The 21,687-nt window shown below is 38.9% G+C and overlaps 1 protein-coding gene across 3 annotated transcripts in view; it reads right to left on the bottom strand.

The window, feature by feature from the left end:
- BRAF (B-Raf proto-oncogene, serine/threonine kinase) overlaps positions 1 to 21,687 on the bottom strand; it is an 85,452-nt gene that overhangs the window by 27,103 nt on the left and 36,662 nt on the right. For all 3 annotated transcript variants that reach the window (XM_014937356.1, XM_014937357.1, XM_014937358.1), the window contains exons 4-9: positions 14,594 to 14,697; positions 13,765 to 13,867; positions 12,324 to 12,472; positions 11,092 to 11,211; positions 2,821 to 2,980; positions 1,153 to 1,189 (exon numbers count right to left, since the gene is read on the bottom strand). In XM_014937356.1, the coding sequence (XP_014792842.1) occupies positions 1,153 to 1,189; positions 2,821 to 2,980; positions 11,092 to 11,211; positions 12,324 to 12,472; positions 13,765 to 13,867; positions 14,594 to 14,697 (673 nt within the window). The remainder of the gene's footprint in view (positions 1 to 1,152; positions 1,190 to 2,820; positions 2,981 to 11,091; positions 11,212 to 12,323; positions 12,473 to 13,764; positions 13,868 to 14,593; positions 14,698 to 21,687) is intronic.

Below are 21,687 nucleotides of genomic sequence, written 5' to 3'. Positions count from 1 at the left end.
CACACCTATCAACACATACAAAAAATAGCTAAAACTGGCAACTTCAAATTAGTCAGCTTGCAGGATTAAAGGAAATAACTCTTTTTAAAAAGCATTCTATTGCTGGCATAAGAAAAAAACCAGCTCCATCAAACACAATGCAGTAGATAGGTACAGTAGATAGGTACTGTCCTATCAACTACTAGATTTGGATGGGACAAAGTAAGTCAGTGACAGCCCACACTACAAAACCTTAGAGATCAGGATAGAGTGCGGTAGGGTCATTCAGACTTTACTTATGGCAAGTTATAATTAGTAGGAGACGACTGTGTTAATGATTTGGAGTTGGAAAAGCCGTCATATGCCTGCCCTACTTACTATTTCTTTATTTATGTTATTTCTATATTATTAATATATTCACAGGAATAAATACAGCACATAAGAAGCCCCCTCAGGACCTCAACAGCCAGCCGAAGTGACTTAATTGGCCCGTGCATAATATGTGAGGAAAAATAAATCTTCTGGCACTAGTTCTGACTTAAGTGTGAATTAGGGCTGTGTCTTACTGACAGAAAAACAAAAAGACCCGGCTTCGGCATAAGGTCCTAACAACCTGGTTCCAAGAGTAGCACAGGCATGCAGTGCAGCAAAGCAGCATCTTCAGCAGGGGTAGAGGGGGAGAAGAACGGGAGCATTTCATGCTGCTTTAGGATGCAGCAGTTCACATGGAACTTCCATCTACCGCGTTGACGGTTTTCAATGAAAACCCCTGTTGTTTCCATGGGTGGAAAAGTAACAACAGGCATAATAAAAATCTTGGAGAGAGAGTTGGGAAGTTGTAATGTATCTGTGTGCGGTCGCGTGAGTGAATGAGTGTGTGCGTGTGAGAGCAAAAAAAGTGACGGTGCAAAATAATTTTAAAACTAAAAAACTAGATACCACTTCAAAACTTTTTCTCCTTCCGTCTCCCCCGCTCCCAGAATGACCAGCAAATGACTCTAACCTTTGTCAGACAAATATTAAGTTCATGGATAAGCAAATGCAAATTCATTTTTTGTTCTAGTCATATTTTCCTTTGTGCCTGTCTTTTTTAGAAGGAAGTAGAACAAAGGGAAGGGACATAGTGGTTGTGTAATTAAATATAGCACAGTAGCTGGTTTAGACACTACTTACCTCCCTCTCCTCGTAAACCCTGGTCTCTAATCAAGTCCTATAAATAAAAGAATAAATTGTGTTTAGTTTACGTATGATCATTTACATTCCAGAATGTATTAAGACTGATCAAATTGAGAACCCACAACCATGTGTTGTCCATGAAATAAAAGTTGTTTGCTACCCTGGCTCACTAATAGCAGCGACTCCAACAAACCATTTATAACAACTACTAAACTTTTCAAAATTAGTTGCCTTAAAACAGCATCTCTTAGTAGTAAAGTGAAATGTACAACGCCCAAAATAGATGCTGACATGAAAATATTGATTTAAACACATAGTTGGCCAAAATATACGAAGAAATATTGAACCAAACGTTCTAGTTACAGTGTTTGTGGCACAAATTATTTGAAGTGTCATATCAGAAGCTGGGACACCCATTTCCTGTACTGAGGTACATCAGTCAAATGAGTTCTGCTTCATTTTATTTTGTTACAAAGCACCTCATTTGCATAGCCAGGCGCACTCTGTTCTCAGAAATGACTCACTGCAAAAAGGTTTTCTTCACTTGTAATCCACTGCGAACTGAGAGTTTCTTCTACAACATACCCAGACTAAAAGGAAACTACACCAAGGATTTTTTTCTAAACAGAAGAGAACTAGAAAATTCTAGCAATAACTTCTGTATGTCCATTTTCATCATCAAGCTTTTTTTTTTTGCTTTTTTTTTGGTTACACAATTACTTTATTGCTTTATACACCTGGCACTGCTGCCAAAAGCACTGGTCCTGCCCTTCAGGGGCACCACTGCCATATACCACATGCAAATGTCTACGCGGCCACACTCTTAATACAAAACAAACATTTCACCTTTCACTCAGTTCACATGCAAAACACATTTTGTGCCTCAGCATCCAGGCAGATTTCAAGACTGCTCACCTGACAAATGACTAATTTCTAGAGAGTAGGCTTAAGGGTAAAACAGAAGCTATATACGTTCGCAAAATTAGAAAGAGGTTGCTGTGACCAATATTTTGAAAGGTCCTAGCTGGCCTTATACCTAGTATTAACCGTTATTATTATTATTATTATTATTATTCATGATTCAGCAAGCAGAAATTTCAAAAATGTGGAAAACAAGTTAAGTGTAGCCATTTCTGAGCACTGCAAAAGAATGCTCAGACCCATATACACTAGGCTCTTGAAACCCTCAGGAACATTCAGTAAATCTGAACTCAGCCTACTGCACTAATTCAATCTTCTTCAATGCCAGAAATATTACTTGAATTACAAATGCTAAAAATCCCTATATTGCACATGAAGAAATATGCTTAACACATACAATGGTTTGCGAGAGTGGCTTTCATATCCTTAACACTGTGGCACAGCTAGCAACATCAGCCTTGGGACAAATGGCAAAAAAAGAGAGCAGCGGTTTATAGTAGAATATTTCTTTGAAAATGAAAGGCAAAAACTGTCAAAAGGCAGTTTCTGCTTTTGTAGAATAGGTCATTTGCATTCTTACAGCTCTCAATAGCAAAAATGTCTTACATATGAAGATTCTGACAGACCACCAAGGATTATCTTAGAAACACGGCGCTTGTGTGTACACGATAAATTTAATGGACTGATATTCATATGGAAAACATCAAATCTACTATTCCTGATCCAAATGTTATTAATACTTACATCAATATTGACTGGCTCGATTGTATTGATGTGAACATTGGGAGCTGAAGAGGATCGGTCGCGTTGCCCAAATTGATTCCGATGGTCTTCATCTGCTGGTCGGAGGGGCTGTGGGATTGGAATGGATTTTGAAGGAGAAGGACTAGGGAGAATTGGTGGTCTGAGAAACAAAGTCAAGGAAAAAGAGGATTTAGGTCTACAAATGGCTTCAAATACTGCATAGTGGGTGTGGTAAGTCCTTTTCAACTATAATAATACATACATTAAAAAAACTGATCTAAAGGCCTCCATGAAAACAATTTATAATGAATGATCTCTATTCCACTATGATTAATTGCAGCAACTCTCTGCTGCACAAACTACCTAATTACATGTCTGTGAAGTGTTCTGAGTTAAAACAAAACAAAAAACCCTAACGTACCATAGCAAACTAGTAATAATAAATCCTAAACTGAAAAAGTCACGTAGCCCAACATGCACTGCAGATAACAAAATACTTTGCAGTTTCCTCACTTCAGGGTTCATGCAATACACTCTTTTTAATGGCAACCCATTGAGAACTAAAAAAGCTTAACATCTCACATCAACATTACAGTCAGATGATGTCAAAAAACAAATTGTATGGATGGGATTATTGTTCAATGAAGAAAGACTGAAAATTACATACTGCTCACTCCTCATAATCGATTAATATTATAGTCACTGTAATATGAATTATTGAAACGAAAAATAAGCATGACACCTCTTAACCTCAACCTTTGATAAGTAACTTTGAATAGTGCAACATTTCAAATGTTATTTACAACACTACAGTTTGGTGATGCAAGAGATTTTACTCAAAAGGTAAGTGTTCAGACTATATAGACAAGTTTTCTGAAGAAAAGCAAATGCTACCAGTTATAAAAGTAAATAAAGTCTTTAATGTATGGTATCGTGAATCACATATTTAAAATACAAAACATCTAAACACTTGTTTTTTCATTTGTAAAAAGGCCAAATGTCACTTCTCTGGCTCCCCATTTCTTTTGTTAAAGTACGATATATTAGCACTTATCTCTAACTTGTCAGATCAGTCACTGTTAAGTCTAATGATCAATTTAATAAAGATACAGAAAAAGGTCAATGAGAAACATTGGCTACCTTTGTCAAATAAAACTTTGTGTTAAACTACACGTGATATCTGACTATGAGGTTTTTAGAACTTTCAGAAAACACAACCCTTCAGAGAGGGGGGTAGTGCAGTTACTCATGGTTAGTTACCATGCCCACAAAGGCGATGTCCACAGGGACAAACTTCAGAAATAAACCATACAGGAAGCAGCACGTAGCCACAATAGGTCCTGGTGCCACCTCCTGCAAGAGAACCTTCCTTGGCTTCTCCAAAGATCTTCAGCGGCAACTAACATTTTCAACAGGATCTCTTGATGTTTTTTCAGAAACAGGCCTGCTTTAAAGGCTATTATATTACCCTACCTTTCATTGAAGAGTTTATACAGTTTGGCACCCATCCCAGAACTCAGTGCTATCTGTATCCTAAGTACCTGTCATCTTTTCCTTCCTGGCCAACAGACTCACAATTGAGACCAGAGCACTTCCAAATTAATTCAAATAACAGTCTGTAATAAAATATTTGGATTATGTTTGGGATGTTAGGGGCAAGAATAGGTAGGGGGCTTAACTTCTGGGAAGAAATGAACTGAAACTGTCAATAGACAAATCTCCAAGAAAGGACTTACAATAGCCTAGGATTTCAGAAGATGCTCAGAATTTCAGAAACATTTTTTAAATGCGGTTAATGTACAGATATGTAAGCCAAAGTTTTCATAAATTGCTAAAAAATGCCTTCAGGTAAAATCTTTTCTATTGTAGATGAGAAAGTTTTGAATTCCTGAAGCTTTTTGTAAGGAAATCATGCAACTAGAATCCACATCAGGAGATGGGACACTGCAGATACGAGTGCAGGATTTGGTTGACATTCTAAGGCAATGTATTTGCACTTTAAAGCAAGCGTGTCAGGTGCTGCACAGAAAGACTTCCGAAGAAAAGCCTAAAAAGTGTCTCGCTGTCATTGCTGGGGTGGTTAACTCAGACTTCCTGAGAATTCTCAGTAATAATGAAGTCAAGGGTAACAACATCTCTGATCGTAAGCCAGCCAAAGGAGAGAAAACCAAATTGCAGAAATATTGTTTCAATTACATCCTCCTTTGAGTCATAAATGGTCATCTGGTTAAGGGAATCTGCAAATACTTCTGTTATTTCTGGTCACAGGTCATCACGCCATCATGTTGCTAGCACAGATCGCATGCTACGTCATACTGTGTTTGAAAACAATCTGAATAGCTTTTTCTATTCATTAAATTCTAACCGGGGGAAATTCAGATCTTTAGAAAACAATTATAGGCTGATAAAGAGCTCTCTTTTTTGGAGTCTAAACTATTATTGGGAGGATCTCTGGATTTTAGACACCAAAGAATCCAGAGATGGGAATCTCATAAACAATTAGCCACGTGCTCCATCTATACAAGCAGGATTTCATTAATGGGTGTCCTTGGGACACTTATCAAAAGGAAAGTTATTTTCGCTAAATGGGAATTTTGCTTGGAAAAGGTAACTAGTGAAGAGAAAGACACAAGCAGTTCGCTAGCCAAGATGGCCTACTGAGATCACAAACTCAGAAGAGATTACCACCAGCCTCTGCCTGTGTGCAGCAAAAGCTGTATCTTGATTTGCATCAAGATACTGATCTACAGAAAACATGTCACCACAAAGAATGCAGCAACCCTCTTAGCTACCCAAAGCACAAAATTTTAATTACTCCAGGAGGGCAGAATGGACACTGGAGCAAAAAGGACCAGCCATCATCATTGGGAAGAGGATGATGATGTCTATTCCATGTGAGTTACAAAACTAGTTCTGTAGGCTATGCAAACATGGCCAAAAATAATAAAAATCAAGAAGACCAGAACACAACTGCCGCAAAGACCTGTTTGCTGTGGCAAATATGTATAGCAGGCTTAAAAGAGCAGCAGTTTAAATATCAGGATCTGAGTTTCTGTTGCTCCTGTGGCCTTTGTGAGCAGTGAACAGCCAACCTGAGAGAAGACCTTCTACAAGTAAGAAGGTCAATGTGCTGACACATTAGAGAGTTTACATCACCTCATCTTGCACATTTTCTTCCAGTATCTTAGATGTGGGCATTCCTTTAACAAACCATTGTCGGCTTCCCAGGCAACAAGCTGATAAAGTTGTCAAATCTTGATTTAATGTATTATAACCTTTCCTGGCAGTATGACAGAACATGCTTTTTCCTTGGACCGTGTATATGGGATAAGCACATTGTTCCCTCCCATTTTTATCAAGACAAAACAGAAAGAGGTTTTGTCAGGAGACAGGAGTAATTGCAGATGGATGTAGATTTTTAGCCTTTGTCAATCACAGCAAGTGTCAACATGTCCACAGATTTTCTATTCTACAAAATTGGGTCCATGGGAAAGAAGAAGGTAACTCAGAAAAGTGCCCGCACATACTACTATATATATAATCAAACAATTTTATAAAATCATATACAGTACCTCCACCAAATCTCAGAAATTGCAATGATACAAGTTAGTTCACTTTACAAATACAAAAGAAAATTTTAATACAGATTTTCCTGAATTTACTTTCATTCACCAATGTGATATTTCATATATTTAAGAGCTGGTCTACTCAGGAAAGATTTTTCTTAAAACACATTTGTCTGGGCTTCAAGATTTCTGCTTGGAATTTTTTATTTTGCTGTAGTGAAGCAAATACTTAAACTGAAAATTCACATTCACCTAGCTTCATGTTATAGGGTGTGTGCCACTTCCTTTTTAAAATGACAGCATCTCTACTGGACTGAGATTTTTCTTCTCTCAGCCTGAACAAGAGCATCTCAGCTCAGCCCCTGGCTCAGTGTAGTACACACTATTCACCGTGTAGACTGCATACCCATCCCCATTTTGTTACTGCTGCTAGTGAAGATCCCAGTGCATTTCCACTTTCAAGCAGTTGCTAAGGATCTGGGATACAATGGTATATCAGCCACACTAGCCGGTAAACTGTAAATTTTGGAGGCCAAACATGGTCTAATTTAGTTATTGTAGTACTCCATAGATATTGCCAGAAAACAAAGTTGTTTTTTTTTTTCCTTTCCCCACCTCTGCAGCCTGGAAATAGTCAGTAACTCCAAATCAAATGTAGGTTTGGAGAAAAGTCAGTCTAAAAGCATCACGGGACAGATCTGTAACAGTCATAATTTCATATGGACTACTGCTTTTCTCTATACCGTGAAAACTTGTTTTCATCCATGTTGTCTTGCAGGTGTAAGATAACTTCCAGGATTATCACAACAGTGTGCATTTATACTGGCCTTTGGGCCCAGCTCAAAGCTCAGCAATGCCTTCCTAAAATTTCTGACAGCTTCACAAACCAAGGGCTATGAAGAGAACACCCACAGCTGTCGCTAGTCCTCCAAGGTTTGAGTTCACTAGTGTGTTGTTGCAAATAAGGTTTTGGGGAGGCAAGAGGGTTCGGTTCCTGCACCCATTGTACAGAATAAAGATGATTTTTCTAAAAACTTTGATACCAGACTTTTTCTGCTCAGCAAGAATGCATATTGTAGGAAGTTTGCTAACGTTTATATGGAGTGGTCTGGAAAAGATCTGGTGCCAGAATTTTCAGGGGGAAAGCTCACTGTTTTATGCAGTACAACACAAAGCTTTTGCTCACTTAAACACATGGGGATCTAAATGGCGTTGTAGTACTGAATCTAGTACTGTAAGACTATGTCGTTGTTCCCTTGGCTTTGCAGAAGCTTTTCTAGACATTTAAATGTCTTTGGCTGAGGCAGAATGATCCGTGAACATTCGGAAGACAGAAAGGAAAGCAGAGGTGTTTAATCACGGGCTGGAGCCTGCTCTAAGGCAGGGACTGGCAACCTTCCAAGAACGGTGCACCAGACAGTCCCCCTTCCTTCCTCAAATTGAGAAGATCAAGCACATTGGGAAATGTTGTTTTTCAAAGAGCCAAGATGTTGCCAACCCGCTTACTAGCGGTGTTCTGCCTCAAGCAAAGCAGATGCTTTCAGTTTCTTTGGAGCCCAACCTGCCCCTGTTGCTATTCAAAGTCTGACCAGGCGTCCCCTCACCACCCGCTCCACAGGTGACTCACCCTGCCATAACATCTGCCTCATGAGTTTGCTGAGTTTTGCCCAAGATCACACCATCTGAGAGAATAGATGGAAGTTGAAAAAGACAGCTTTGGAATATTTTCAACAGCTAATCTCTTCCCTTTTCATGTAACATTCAGGGAACTGGGTTCACAAAAATTCTGTGCTCTTCTTTTACGAGCAAAGATCCAGAAAATCTTAATGGCAATGCAATGAATGAAATGAATACAATGTATTACATACAGTTTACGTACTTCAATTTTATTACAGATGGCTATTATCCGGGAGACCTACACTTTAATAATTCTTTCCAGTTAGTGCAGATTATAACTAAAATGACTGCTTTGGCACAACAGGATAGTGCAAACTGAAAGAACTGAAATAGGACAAAAGACCTAAAAGGGGAGGCTGGACACATTTTCATAAGGGGTTCAGAAATGTGCAAGTGGGACCACATGTGCTCCCTCATCTTTGGGAGGAACGTCTGGAGGGACTGCCTATGGATTACAGTTGGAAGAATGAAAGGCTACAGGGCTGGACTGCTTTAGGATGTGTTTTGCTTTACACATGAGCAAAGTGCAACAAAGTTCTCCAGCACATTTAGCAGCTTTTGCATCATGTCCAATGGTCTTTTCCTTTACGTCCCTTTCTCATTCCAACTTCTCCATTTGATCCCTTGACAACTTCTCAGCATGTCACACACGCCTTTGCTCTTGAGCTTGTCTTGCAATACAAACTCTTCCTTTCTTTGGGCACTTTGCCTGTCGCTGGAATCCCTTCACAAGGCTAAAGATGAAGAAGGATGTTTGCCTTCTCTTTCCTCAGGTTTACCAAACGATTAGCAACATCCCTTCCTCTGTGGGCTGTGTCATACAAGATGCTAGGAAAACAGAGAAATCAAAGGAACAATTATTAAACTAGTAAGTGTTAATAAAGTGCTCGTTCCTCATATTTTCAATCCCACTGCCCAACTCTCAAATTTCAAACCCCTACTGTCTTCCAAGACAAGATAACCTCAAATGTCAGACTTTTTTTTTTTTTTTTTTTAATTCCAGTTGAGCTGTTGTTCCATACTGTAGCAGTACCCTTCAGTGAAACTGTGGGTAAGTACGCTTTTCTAGAGAAGGCCAGTATTTTTCAGTTATATATTTAAAAAGCAGATAAGTATTACTAAAGAAAGGCAAAAGGATAACTGGATAAAAGTATGGACAGTGCTATATGCTCAAACAATAGCATCAGAGCTGCTTCTGGAAAGGAAAATTGCATGACTAACATGCACATTACTTAGGAACACCAGCCAATAATCATAAGCCATTTTCAAAATAAACAGAATTTTGAAGGCATGATGTATGCCTTTTTTTAATTTAACAATGATACGTACAACAAGGCAAAAAAGTAAGAGTAGAAACCTAGAAATCTTTTACAGCTCCTGCAACCACAAACATTTACAGTCACAACACTTCTTAACTTCAAGCTTAACCTCAACTGGAAAGTATATTTAAATGTTAAAATTTTTCTTTATGTGAAGTTAAAAACCTTAATGCATTAAACAGCTTTGGTCTCAGTTTTTCATTTCTGTTTTTACTTCACAAAACTAAGACTGCCTCAAGTAGGGCATGTATCAATTAAGATAATCTATCCTGTTCTATCCTCATAAACTGGTAAGAAAGCACAAATGTAAAGCAGAGGCAATTGAGAAGTAGGAAAATTTAGCATATACTAGCGTTAGGATTGGGGCTATATAGTGCCTTTGGCACCCACAGGTGTTTAACACAGTTGGTATGAACAAGCTTCTTCACAGATTAATAGTTCTAGCTGGGTTATAAATTTCAGCTGTACCATGAGAAAGGCAGAGCCTGCTCAGCTTAGAGAATCACAGCAGCTGCCCTGTCCCCAGTCTGCTGTACTAACATCCATGGGACATAAAGACAACCTCTATTACCTGGAAGAGGCACTTCCAAATTTACTTGAAACTGCACCAAATAGTACAAGTAAGAACATCATCTCTCTTTGTACTTACCAAACGAGGTTCCCTCTGCAGGGCTGTCAATCTATTTTCCTGGGAGGCATCATATTTGATCTTTCATAAAATAGTCTTGACTGTCCAGGGAATTTCTCTTCTAGTTAAGAGTCCGTAGGTGCCTGCGTAGCTTCCAGCTGTGTTTCTGCTTTAATTTAGGCACAATGCTCACTATTCCAAGAGAGCCTCTCTGCCAAATTCAGTTGATCTCCATGCAGCACACAAGTCCTAGGAAAGTCTTCCTGAAGGCTTTTGTATTTGGTGCTCTTAATAAATCTGCATCAGGTTTCTTGACTTTATCACACATCCTTGAGTTACTCTTTCCTGGAGATTTGTTCTACTATCTAGTGCTGGGTGGCGTCAGTGGTCTCTTAGCTACTGAGAACGTGATCTAAACATGATCACTTCTCTCTTCAGAGAGAGGGCCCAGAATCTTTGTTGGAAATACAGGGGATGGAGGCCATGGTCAGTTTTAGAAACCTAATTTTACAAAATCTGGATCTGCAGCAAACAGATGCTATTGGCATATCCCAACATGTATATAGGAGGAAGACAGCTGATCTGGAGGATACTAAAGCAGTGTGAATGTGGAAAAGCTAGTAAAGTAGTGTTATGAACCTGGAATTGGCATCTGTTCACACCAATCTTACAGTGATGTGGCTTATTCTGAAACAGAGGTATGTCACTTCAAGGCAAATAAATTGTAGTTTGATAACCCAAAGAATTTATGTAGATATAGCTTTGGTTTGTATTAATTTTAAGTATAAAATCTTTCCAGTTTAGACCAGGTCTAAGCTACCATGCAGAAGAAATCAGTTTAACAGGTAAGGCCCCAATTCTACAGACACTTAGGCACGTGTTTAACTTAGGTTCCTTGTTAATTTATATCATTCACGTGAATGAAAACATTCACTTCTTTGAAGTTAAGCATAGATGGATATATCTGCATAAGAAGGCAGACTACAAAAATGTAGGTAGAGTTGCAAAGCAGTACTTAAGGTGTTTCTAAGCATACAGTACTGAAATGTTATGTTATTAAACAGCAGGAATAAGGTCATACCCAACAGAATCTGAGGGGGGCACTGAGGGGTAGGATCCAGATGCTGGGGTGGTCTCTCCTAAGGAGGCCTCTTCCTGCGGTATGGGGTGATGTTCAAAGAACTTGGAGACAAACAGCAAACTGTGAGGCAAGAACAAAACAAAAACAGCCTAACTTGTGCAAAACCCAGAAGCTTCACAATATAACACTCTATGATTGAACGTACCCCACCCCCTCAAAAAAAACCCAACCCAAACCCCCTCACTGATCAAATTATAAATTTTAAAATAAAGACTACGCTAATACACTAATCTGCAAGATATGTTAAAAATGGTATTTATTTGACAAAGCATCAAAAGATCATGCCTTAAAAATACCTTAAATTTTTAAGGTAATTTCTTAATCTTTTCTTTCATATTAAATACATCTAGTTCCTGAAGAATGCATAAATTATAATTATATGTTGAGTACATGAACTTATTTTAATGTTTGCACTGATGCAATGACAAAACCCAAATGCCAAGTGGATAGAACTATGTTATCCATAAGCCCTGAGCACAAACTCCAGAGTTGCCCAAGGAAACAGTTACAAATACCAACATAAGCAGAAATTAAATTTATCCTTGGGGGAAAACCTAGCATTTTAAATGATTCCTTATATGAAAGTCTATTTAAAAGACTTAATAGCATCCGCTGAAGCTGATCAAATAGAACGTAGAACCAGTTTACACCAGATCCTTAACCTACATCAAAGACTTACACAAATAGATCAATAATTAAATTCAAGAACACATGACTGCTTAGGACATTCTCTTTTATGTTTCTTACCTAGGCATCAAACTCACTAATGGATTTGTTTTCAATCACTGTAAACCCAACTGCAATTTCACTGTATTAAACTAGTGTCTCTTAATTTTTTTCAGGTTGAAGAGAACAAACCCACATCAAAACATTTAAACAGGGCCCTAGCCATCACATAATAAAGAAGTAGTTTTGATTAAGACTAACAACTGTGAACAATGAGAAGACTGTCTGATACAGTCAAGTGCTCAGCCACCCCATTCATGCTTCAAAGAAAGTATTTCATAGTCCCAGAGAATATGAATTACACATTCTCATAAGAACAGTTGAGCTCCTATATTTTGTTCGGGCAGCACCTCTGACTTCCTGCATTACAGATTTAACATAAGAAACCACTGACAGCTGTAAGCTTAATAAAAGGCTCAACTTTAAAAAGAATTGTGATGACTTACTCAAGTTGGTCATAATTAACACACATCAGTGGCACTTCTGTACTACAGCGCTGGTGAAATTTGTAGCCACATGTCTGGCACCGGAATCCCTGGAAAAGCAGCTTTCGACAAAAGTCGCAGAAAGCTAACGTGAAGAATGTTTTTCGTACCTATATTGTCAAAAATAATCATAATTAAATACAGCCCTTCTGCAAGCCTAAGATAGGCTATTTGCTTTTACCTCCCTCATATACACTTATAAGCCTCTTTTTTGATGCTGGAGCTACAGTTTTATATCAAACAGACTGACATAAAAGATTGCCTCCTTTTTGAAATAGTCTTCATACATTAAAATTTCCTTTCAACTATTTATTGAAATCAATGCTTCACTTCATTAGCAAGAAAAACAGCAACAAATCTGAAGCAAAACAGTGCACTGTTATAATGCTAGAGACAAACATTCAGAATTTAATTGGATCCAATCTATAAAAACAAAAGCTGCTGAAAGATTATCTCATCTTCTAATTTTTCCAGGGGCCAAATGAAATTTCTATCCAACGCTCATAGGACTGGAAATACAGATATGGTTTATATATATGTAACCATACAATAGAAGCCATATATAGTTGTAATTTTGACTACTGAAACTCAGAAACATCTAAAATCACAAAAGGGTGAACATATATTATCCCCATATCCTAAGGGGGGAAAATTATTTAGTTTCATTTTCAAATTTAGCAATATTTGGCATAAAACCACATTCTAGTTGTATTACTACATGTAGTAGTCAAAACTTCAGGCAGCTATCAAAAAGTGTTAAGTCTACTAGACTTTCATCTAACTAGCCATAGCCAAACTAGCTTAAGTAAAATAGTTCATGCAGCTTGCAAATACAATTTGGTGGTTTTATTTAAATAAAATGCCTTTCTTCTCAATGTGAAGAACATTATTTCCAGGATTTTGTATGTAGATGTAGCTGTTTAGATGGATTCTGTTTAGCAGCTTCCATTTACTTGGTGCCTTATCAGGTCAAAACATATTTGTGCACTAGCATCATTGATGATGTCAGCAGTGCTCTGGGAATAGTTAGTTCATTAGTTAATTGCTGCTGCAGAGCCAGCAGGGAGGCCCAGAATACATTTTATAGATACAGCAATACAAAAATAGTAGATTATTATTACAGCTCTGCAATGCAGTGCTGATTTAAACCCCCTCCATTTATAGATTTTAGAGGGTGTATTCCATCCAAATGTGAAAGTTTTAAGGATGATCAAGTACTCTAACATCACTTACTTCAATTACAATTCTAACTAATTCACTTAAGCTATTGTGATGAAAAACTTCTTTTGCAACCCCCACCACATCCCACAGACACAAAATATTATTCAAAGTTGTTAATTTGAATTCGAAAGTACAAAGTTGACTTAACCCTACTCAATATTGCATAAAACCCAGTACGTACAAAATTGTGTGTCGTGAGTGGTACATTCTCCAAGACTTCCACATGCAACTCCTCTCCCGTGAGCCAGGAGATGTCAGTGTCCCAGCCAATTGGCTTCTTCTCTCTGAAGTGTAAATAAGCCTTTCATTAGCACCAGCTGCACAAACCCTTGCAGGTCTCCTGCTGAAGATGTGAGATCAGGTAGAAAGCTGCACTGTGGGGGTTTCCTACCCAGTCTCCAACGGCAGGAAACTTTAAAGGCAAGACATTAAGCTCAGCACATAACAAGGAGAGCACACCTTCCCTGGACAAACTGCATGACAGAAATGTACTTTTTCAATCAGCTCCAGTAGTGGCCGATTCCTTGGTTCCAAGGTGACAGATACTCTTCTGATCAAATAAAGTGCTTGTGAAAATACCTGATCCATAGGAGATGCAAAGAGATGGCTAATTTCATGCAGTAAGAAAACCTCCAAACTTTCTAGGGCTGGACCCCCCCCCACCCCAGGAACTCTGTATTCAGTTAGGAAAGCACTATAACCAAGTAAAATGAAACCAAAAGCGTTAACGAAACATATTTAGTACTTTTTTGGTTAGCACGAGTTTGATTAACTAGTGTTTTGCCAGCAGTCTATAAGCTCATATTACCCTATATTATGACCATTCTTGAAGCGATTAAATCTTTTTCTAGACTCTTTTTAGATGTTTTCAAGACACAAATTGTTTTAGTGCAAATTATCAGATCGTTCTGAACTTGGAAAGAACTTCCACAATGTTGGATAGAATCGGCCACATTGGGTAACTCCAAGAAGAGATTCTAAAAGCAAAAAGCATCACACACAACCCATACCCATCTTGTATTCTGTAAACAGCACAGCATTCTGGAATAAGACCTCTCATCATCAGAGCTTTCTTTAGGCTGTCTCGGACTGTCACTCCACATCTCGCTGGAACCTAGAGGTCAAACATAAAAGAAATTCATTAAAACAAGTTCCAATTTAACCCTCCAAACCAATACAAACATTTTGACCCTCAACTGCTGAAACTCACTTTTCATGATGCTTTACAGAATGCTAGGTAAGCTTTTTGGATTTTTTTTGTACTGTGGAAAATTTTCTTGGTGAATAGTAGATAAGCAATCTAGCTCAGCTAGAAGAGAGAACAAGCTCTACGTTTCTATTAACATTTGGAATGAAGTCTTGACCCTACTCCAGAAGCGACTTTCCAACTCTTCTCAACTTGAAGAAAGTGGAGAGACAGCACACAGATAGCTAATAACTACATACATCTATAAAAAGTTAGGCCAAGCTGTAAAATTAAGTGGGGCAATGTGCCAAGTGGAACTAAAATGAAAGAACTAACTTGGAGTGCACTCAAAAAAACATTATGATAAAATGTAAACATTTTATTTTCCACTTCTAAAATAGAAGATAAGCATGCAAACAAGTAAATTGATCATCTGAGTCAGACATACCATCACCTCTCACTATATTAGCAACTCTACAGACAGTTCCTATTTGAAAAACATATTTCTCTCTTCTGTTCACTATTTGAAAAGTTTAAATATCTAACAGGATGGGAAGAATGGAGAAGGACACTAAAACTAGCCAAACCAAGAACTGCAAACTATGCAAAGATTTTCCTTGCCTCTATTCTAGCTGTAGGCATATTTTATAGGAGTAAGTGTATAATCTCCAGGTATACCTGTGATTTAACAGTGCATAGTGACAAGCAATAAAAACACAACAATACATAATCTGGTGATTAAGTGTAGTTAAGGTGTTGAGTATTACCCACTTAATATTTCTAGAACTAAATAGTGAAAAGATGTAACACTTCAGGTGGCACAGACACTGGGACATCTCCTATAATCACAGACAGCACCTCAAACATGAATCAAAAGGAAAGTCCACAAGCTATCCAAAGAAGTCCATCTGAACACCTGAGACCCAATCCTAGCTTGCTGGTGGCCTAAGCCAGAGCCCTCAGTAGCCAAAAGCAGTCTCTTAATCAGCTTCAACTGGCTTTGGATCAGAGCCTAGTTTTCGCTCCTTGCACTTAAATTTCCATGGGTATTTAGGGGCCCTATGTCCTACTTAAGGATGACAGTGAAAAGTAGCAGTCTATTTCAAGGAGCTTTGTGAACACCACTTGAGGTTACGCTATATATTGCTTTTCTAGAGCTCGCACATATGCTGTCTCAGAAGAGACAAAATAAAGGAATATTTTGCTTCACAACCTTCCTCCCATTACCATGAAAGTGCTTCTTACAGGATATTTGTGCATTCCATCTGATCATCATGTAAACATTTAAAAAAAAAAAAGAGAATTTCTACTAATTCCTTGGAAAAAAACATCCTATAGCATACTGCTTTACAATCTTGATGTTCAGCCTTAAGTGAATTTGTTTTACACATCCCATTACTTCTTAATGCATCTTTTTATTAATCTATGTAACTTCTTCCCATCCTAGAAGTTAACACTGTGGCTTTCAATCACTTGTAGGTCAATGCTCCAGCATAAAACATCCTTGATGGTTCCTAATACCTGTCAGTGGTATTAAGAGCGAGCCTGGGAACACATGTAATCATCAAAATCATCAACAACATTGTAAAATTCAGCCCTCTGTTGCTTAAGTCTCTATGGAACTAATTGTTCACACTGAAACCAACTGTTCACAGGGTCACTCTGTGACCAGTACCCCCTGTTCCCAACCCCAGCAATGTGGTTAGCATAACTAGTGCCACTTTATGAGGCAAGCAGCCAGTCACAGTGACCGAGCACGTCATGTATTTGTTCCCTCTCCCCTCATTATCAGGCCCTGAAGGTCCTGTGAACCAAGTAGACAAACCAAACAGATCTCTTCTTCCCTTCCCTACCAACTTCAAGGTTCCTGAGCGCCAGGCTGTTTACTCCCTTCCTTGTCGACGTTGATGGTCCAAAGGACCCAAGGCCACGAGGTGGTGGTGACGGCACTGTCACAGAACTGGGAAGCATGACAGCACCCAGAGCACTGTCTAGAAAATCAAGCAGTTGTAAGTCCTAAGGGAGGAACTTGGACCAGAGCTGCTGCTGGACAGTGAGACCCAGGGCCTCCTGTGGCCAGGGATGCCTCCACTGTCCACCATTTCCTCCAAGGACTGAGGGATTGACTCGTATTCTTTTACATAGAGTACAACTGCTACATTGATACGGCAAACCGTGTGTTAAGATTTGACCCAATTTGCAGAGGGTCCAGGTGATGAAATTAAAAGTTAAGTTGCATTATAGATTCTCTATTATGCTACTAACAAATTGTACTATACTGATTCTGCTTGTAGAAATTCTGTGCCATTCCAACAATAAATTCTGTGCTATACTGATCATAACATCATGTTAAGAAAACAAAGCTTTGATTGTAACTACAGTTTAGGGCCATCGTCATTCTGCCAAGGATCCCTAAAAGAATCTGTCCCCTCAGTGTCAGTGATCAAGTTCTCCCTGCCTCCAACATATTTATTTACAAATAGAGTGAAGAATTTGAGTAAAATCTCTTGAGGATTTCAGGGGTGTGCTCCGACATCCCATACAGATCAAGTCCCACCATGAGCCATTTCAATGGAGTGAGTGTTCTTTGGCTCAAGGCTATTTGTCCTGTAAGTGCAGCTCCTGCTGGATTGAGGCAGAGCCCCCACAGACACTTCAAGTCTACCTTTCCAGCAACCTCAGTTACTTCACCACCGACAGCCACAGTGGCAGAAGACATTCAAATACTGAGCAGGCAGTAGACAGACCTAGGGCAGGGGGGAACAGGAATGAAGAGAGCCAGGAAAGTGGTTGGGCCTGAAGGGGAAATGGGAGGAGAGAGGTAGGACAAACTTAAGAACTGACCAGGAAAAGCACATGTATATGGAGAGAGGGCATTGCCACGAGCGGGTTGGTGGGAAACAGCCAAGCAGGACAGTGGGAAGACAGAACTGAAGAGCTAAATGAGGCAGAGGGCAGGAAACACAGATACGATGAACTACCACTGGTTGAAACAGCCGGGGAGGCAATGGAAGCACATCCTGAAGAGGAAGCTTTCATGCTGCTATTAGGAGAAAAGACGGCTCATTTTGGACAAGGAGCAGCAGAGGAAAGGGAGTGCTACAAGATGTGCTAGAACTGAGCACAGAGTGGGGAGAGGGTCTAGCTTACGCAGAAAACGTCAAGGCAGTAAGTAGGAAGAGAAACCAGGGTAGTAAAATCTATACCTGGGTGAGGGAACAGAACAGGACAAGGAGGAAAAGCCAAGCAGTGGAAAGGTGACTAAGATTAAAAAAAGAGATGAAGAGAAAAAGGGAAGGAGCCTTGTGCTCACTGGAAGACATTTTCTTCCTCCAGCACTGATCCTCCATAAAGGGTGATAACACCATCCAGTACCTCATGAAGCAAAGATAATTATCAGGAACCTAAAAGTTTCAATTCCATTAATGAATTACACTGGTGTAAATAATGACACTTCAGGTGAGTTTTAATTTTTTTCTTTTTAATTTTGCTGAAAACAAGATTTATGAAATTACAGTCTTCCTACTAAGAAATCAATAAAGTCGGAAAGGCAGGCTCCAAAACTTGGGAAGTATCAAGGTAAAGGTTGCCTACAGCAATGCAAATGCTATAGAACGATGAAAAATGTGCATTAAGCATCTCGCTCACTTATCATTTGCTGTTCCTCAGTATTACTTCCCCAAGTCCCCTTCATTAAAATCTGAGCCATATTTATGCAACTTGCAATTAGAAACATGGATAGAACATTTGTTCTCTTCACTGCCATTTGCAAAAAGATCCAACTAAAAAACAGTTGGGGAACTGTTTTGATTACTTTCAAAAAATCACCAGGATCCTGTATCAGCATCACATTTAGAACATTCTCTTACAGAGCTCCTGAGCAGAGAAACAGAAGGCTAAATTAAAAGAACTAAATACTAGAATAAATCCCTGTAGTATTGATTAATCATTTTCCCTGACTGGTACAGTACGGTCTACCACCATCTGTGCATGTAGCCCCCTCCTTCAGTCCCTACCAGCGCCTGCTGTAAAGCAGAAATCTCACCCTGCAAAGCATTCCCACTAAAACCTCTCTTCTCCCCCCATCCTCTTCTCACATCCAAATCACGGCAAAGTTAAAGAAAAATCCCGCTCCAGTTGGAGATGGAGAGCAACTCAATCTTAAGAAAAAAACAAACCAACAAACAAATTCTCTTTTTCTGGCTAACAGAGAGTCTCCCCAAAGCTGGAGCTTCAGAACAGCTTCCCACTCACCCCCAGCTGGAGGGAGGGAGGAAGGCAGGCAAAGTGGCTTTATCAATTCCATCAAGAGTTTCGACAGGATTCCCACTAAGCATTTTAACTGAATCACATCAGCCCTTTTTGATAAAAACTGGTTCCCCATGAGAAAATCCCCTATCTACTCCAAAATACGAACCCTTGTGACTGTAATCCAGAAAACTGAACAAAGTCTGCATTTTATTGAAACAAAGAATGCTTAATATTATCTCAAACCCATTTTGTCCACATCCATCCATTATCTTTTTTGTAACTAGGAGAATCTTAATATGTTTCACAAGTTACCACCTAGAAATTCACATTACTGAATTAGGGAATCCCTTTCCAAGTTCTACTTGCTAAGGGTTTTAAGTTACTTACATACCTCAGGTTTGTAGATCAGAAAAGGTTTAGGTTTTTATAACAATTTGCAAGTTGATGCAGCAAACAATTTTCAAAAGCAAAGAGCATGGAAGAATATGGGCTCTACAGTCCTAAGGAGTAGTGCAGAAGCTGCCCATACAAACCAGAAGCCGTGTTCAGCGCGTAGCTTAATAATATACCAGAGAAAGTAATTTATTTGTGCATCTTGAATCGGGCAAGTAGTGATTCAGGAAGACACCAAAACACATGCTCAACTTTGCAAAGTTGAAGTCCCAAGGAAACAAATTAAAATTATTCTAGGCTCCCAAAATTCTCAAAGCAGAGTCTTACTACCTAGACACATTAAATAGAACTGTAGCACTTAATTTCCTCATTTCTTTTACTCATGTAAACTATTTCTATGGACAGTAAGGATTCATAACAACATTGCTGATATATACTTAGTACTGCAGCCACAAGCATTTAAGCAATGCATAATAAATCATTTATTTCTGTAAATCAGGTCATTCCCGATTCAGTACGAAATTCAGGGCTACATCCCTAAATAACTCTTACATCACTCTTCTAACATCAGAGCAGAAACTGGCAGTCTCAGTAAGTTAAAAATGCTTCCTTACACCAGTGCAGTTTCCAATATTTTACAGCAATAAAGAGGCTGAAGAGACTGAGAAGCACTTCCAAAAAAAAAAAAAAATCAATGTAAAGGTATTCTCTGAAAGTGGAGAGGCTGGACAGGTTTGAATACCCAGTATTATACTTCTCAAAACTAGTTATCTGGTTCTGTTTTTTTTCCTCAGCCTAGCACTGTAGTTCAGCTCACTTTAGCCAAGCATCATGTACGTGTGTAAAGTATGTGTAACATAACCTTAGAGCTTCAGAAAAATTCTAACAGTAAAAGAGAGTACTGGGTACAACAGCAAAATATGCCAAGTAGTGATTTTCAAAGTACTTATTTACTTACCTCAACAGATAAACCCTGAAAGATCACACTTTTTTCCCCTCTGGCACCTATATGACTAAAACTGCCAGCAACATGCTCACAGAATTCAATGTGTTGGGAGAGAAATAAGCTAAGCTATCTTTTTGCCAAATAACTGGTTTTGCCTTACGACATAAGGTTTTTTTAGTAAAAATCCAAACATGAGATCCACATTTAGTTTCTCATCTTAGGTACAAAGGACAAATGTTTAACCAAATCAGCCAGCCACTTTTTACAGCACTAACTGATAAAATTAACCCCTTCTGTGGCAAGGAGGACACAGGATTATACTGAACATCACAATCTCTATAAAATGAAAGAGCACTGCTTTCAGACACAGCTGTTCTGGATTTCAGGGCATGAAGCTCTGACCAGCTTCCAGGAGAGAGCAGCATTTAAGAATATACATTCTTAATGGAGCACATTAGTAAGACAAATGGGAGACAATTCCATTGCATTAAATCTTGTTTCCAAGGGAAGCTGAACAGAATTTACCCATCTGACAAAGCTGTTACCATTCCATCAAATGCATCCCATTTAACTTGCAAAGACATTGGTTATCAGCACCCACTTGCACCTCCAACGCAATTAAGGGGTACTCATTTGTAGAACACAATGGACTGATTTATGTGAATACAGAACATTTGCTCAAGAGTACACCATCACTAAAGCACACTGGATCAAACCTGCTGTGCCTAGTCAACAGCAGGCTCCACACTCTCATTTTTCAAGCTTTTGAGGGACAGCACCCAAACCACGTTCAGAAGAGCAATGCTCACCTGCGATAGTAGGTAGCAGGATTTGCCATCTTAAAATTTTACTTAGGCTCAATACCAGTGTCAGAAGTTGTGAAGACTGACAGTGACCCGCTAATTAAAAATGTTTGGAAAATACAACTTCAGACCTTAGAGAAATGCTCATCTAGAAAAATATCCATAGCCACTCTATGGGAATGAAAACCCAGGACCTTGAGGTTTCTGCTCAAGCGATAAAAAAAGTCATCTGGCTGCTCTCCAAACCAAAACCCAAACACACTAGAAATGTAAGTTACAAAACAGCTGAAATAAACCCTTCTAATAGGTCAGCCCCAGAGTCCACTTCAGTAGTGTCCTGCCTCAGATGATCATGCTCCAAATGCTTTAAAACTGTTGGACATCCCTCTCTAAACTGTTGCAACTGATCCTAAAAACAAATGGTACTTTCATCTCCAGGTAGCATACACATTCTCTACAAATATTAAAGCTTTGGTTGGTTAGTTTGCTTAAGCAACACAAGAAGCCACGAATTTAAGCATGACT

The sequence above is a fragment of the Calidris pugnax genome, unplaced genomic scaffold, assembly GCF_001431845.1.
Source record: "Calidris pugnax isolate Ruff unplaced genomic scaffold, ASM143184v1 scaffold1, whole genome shotgun sequence".
In the NCBI taxonomy this organism is placed as follows: domain Eukaryota; kingdom Metazoa; phylum Chordata; class Aves; order Charadriiformes; family Scolopacidae; genus Calidris; species Calidris pugnax.
Note: the sequence above shows the minus strand (reverse complement) of the source record. Positions and strands in the feature narration are given on the sequence as shown.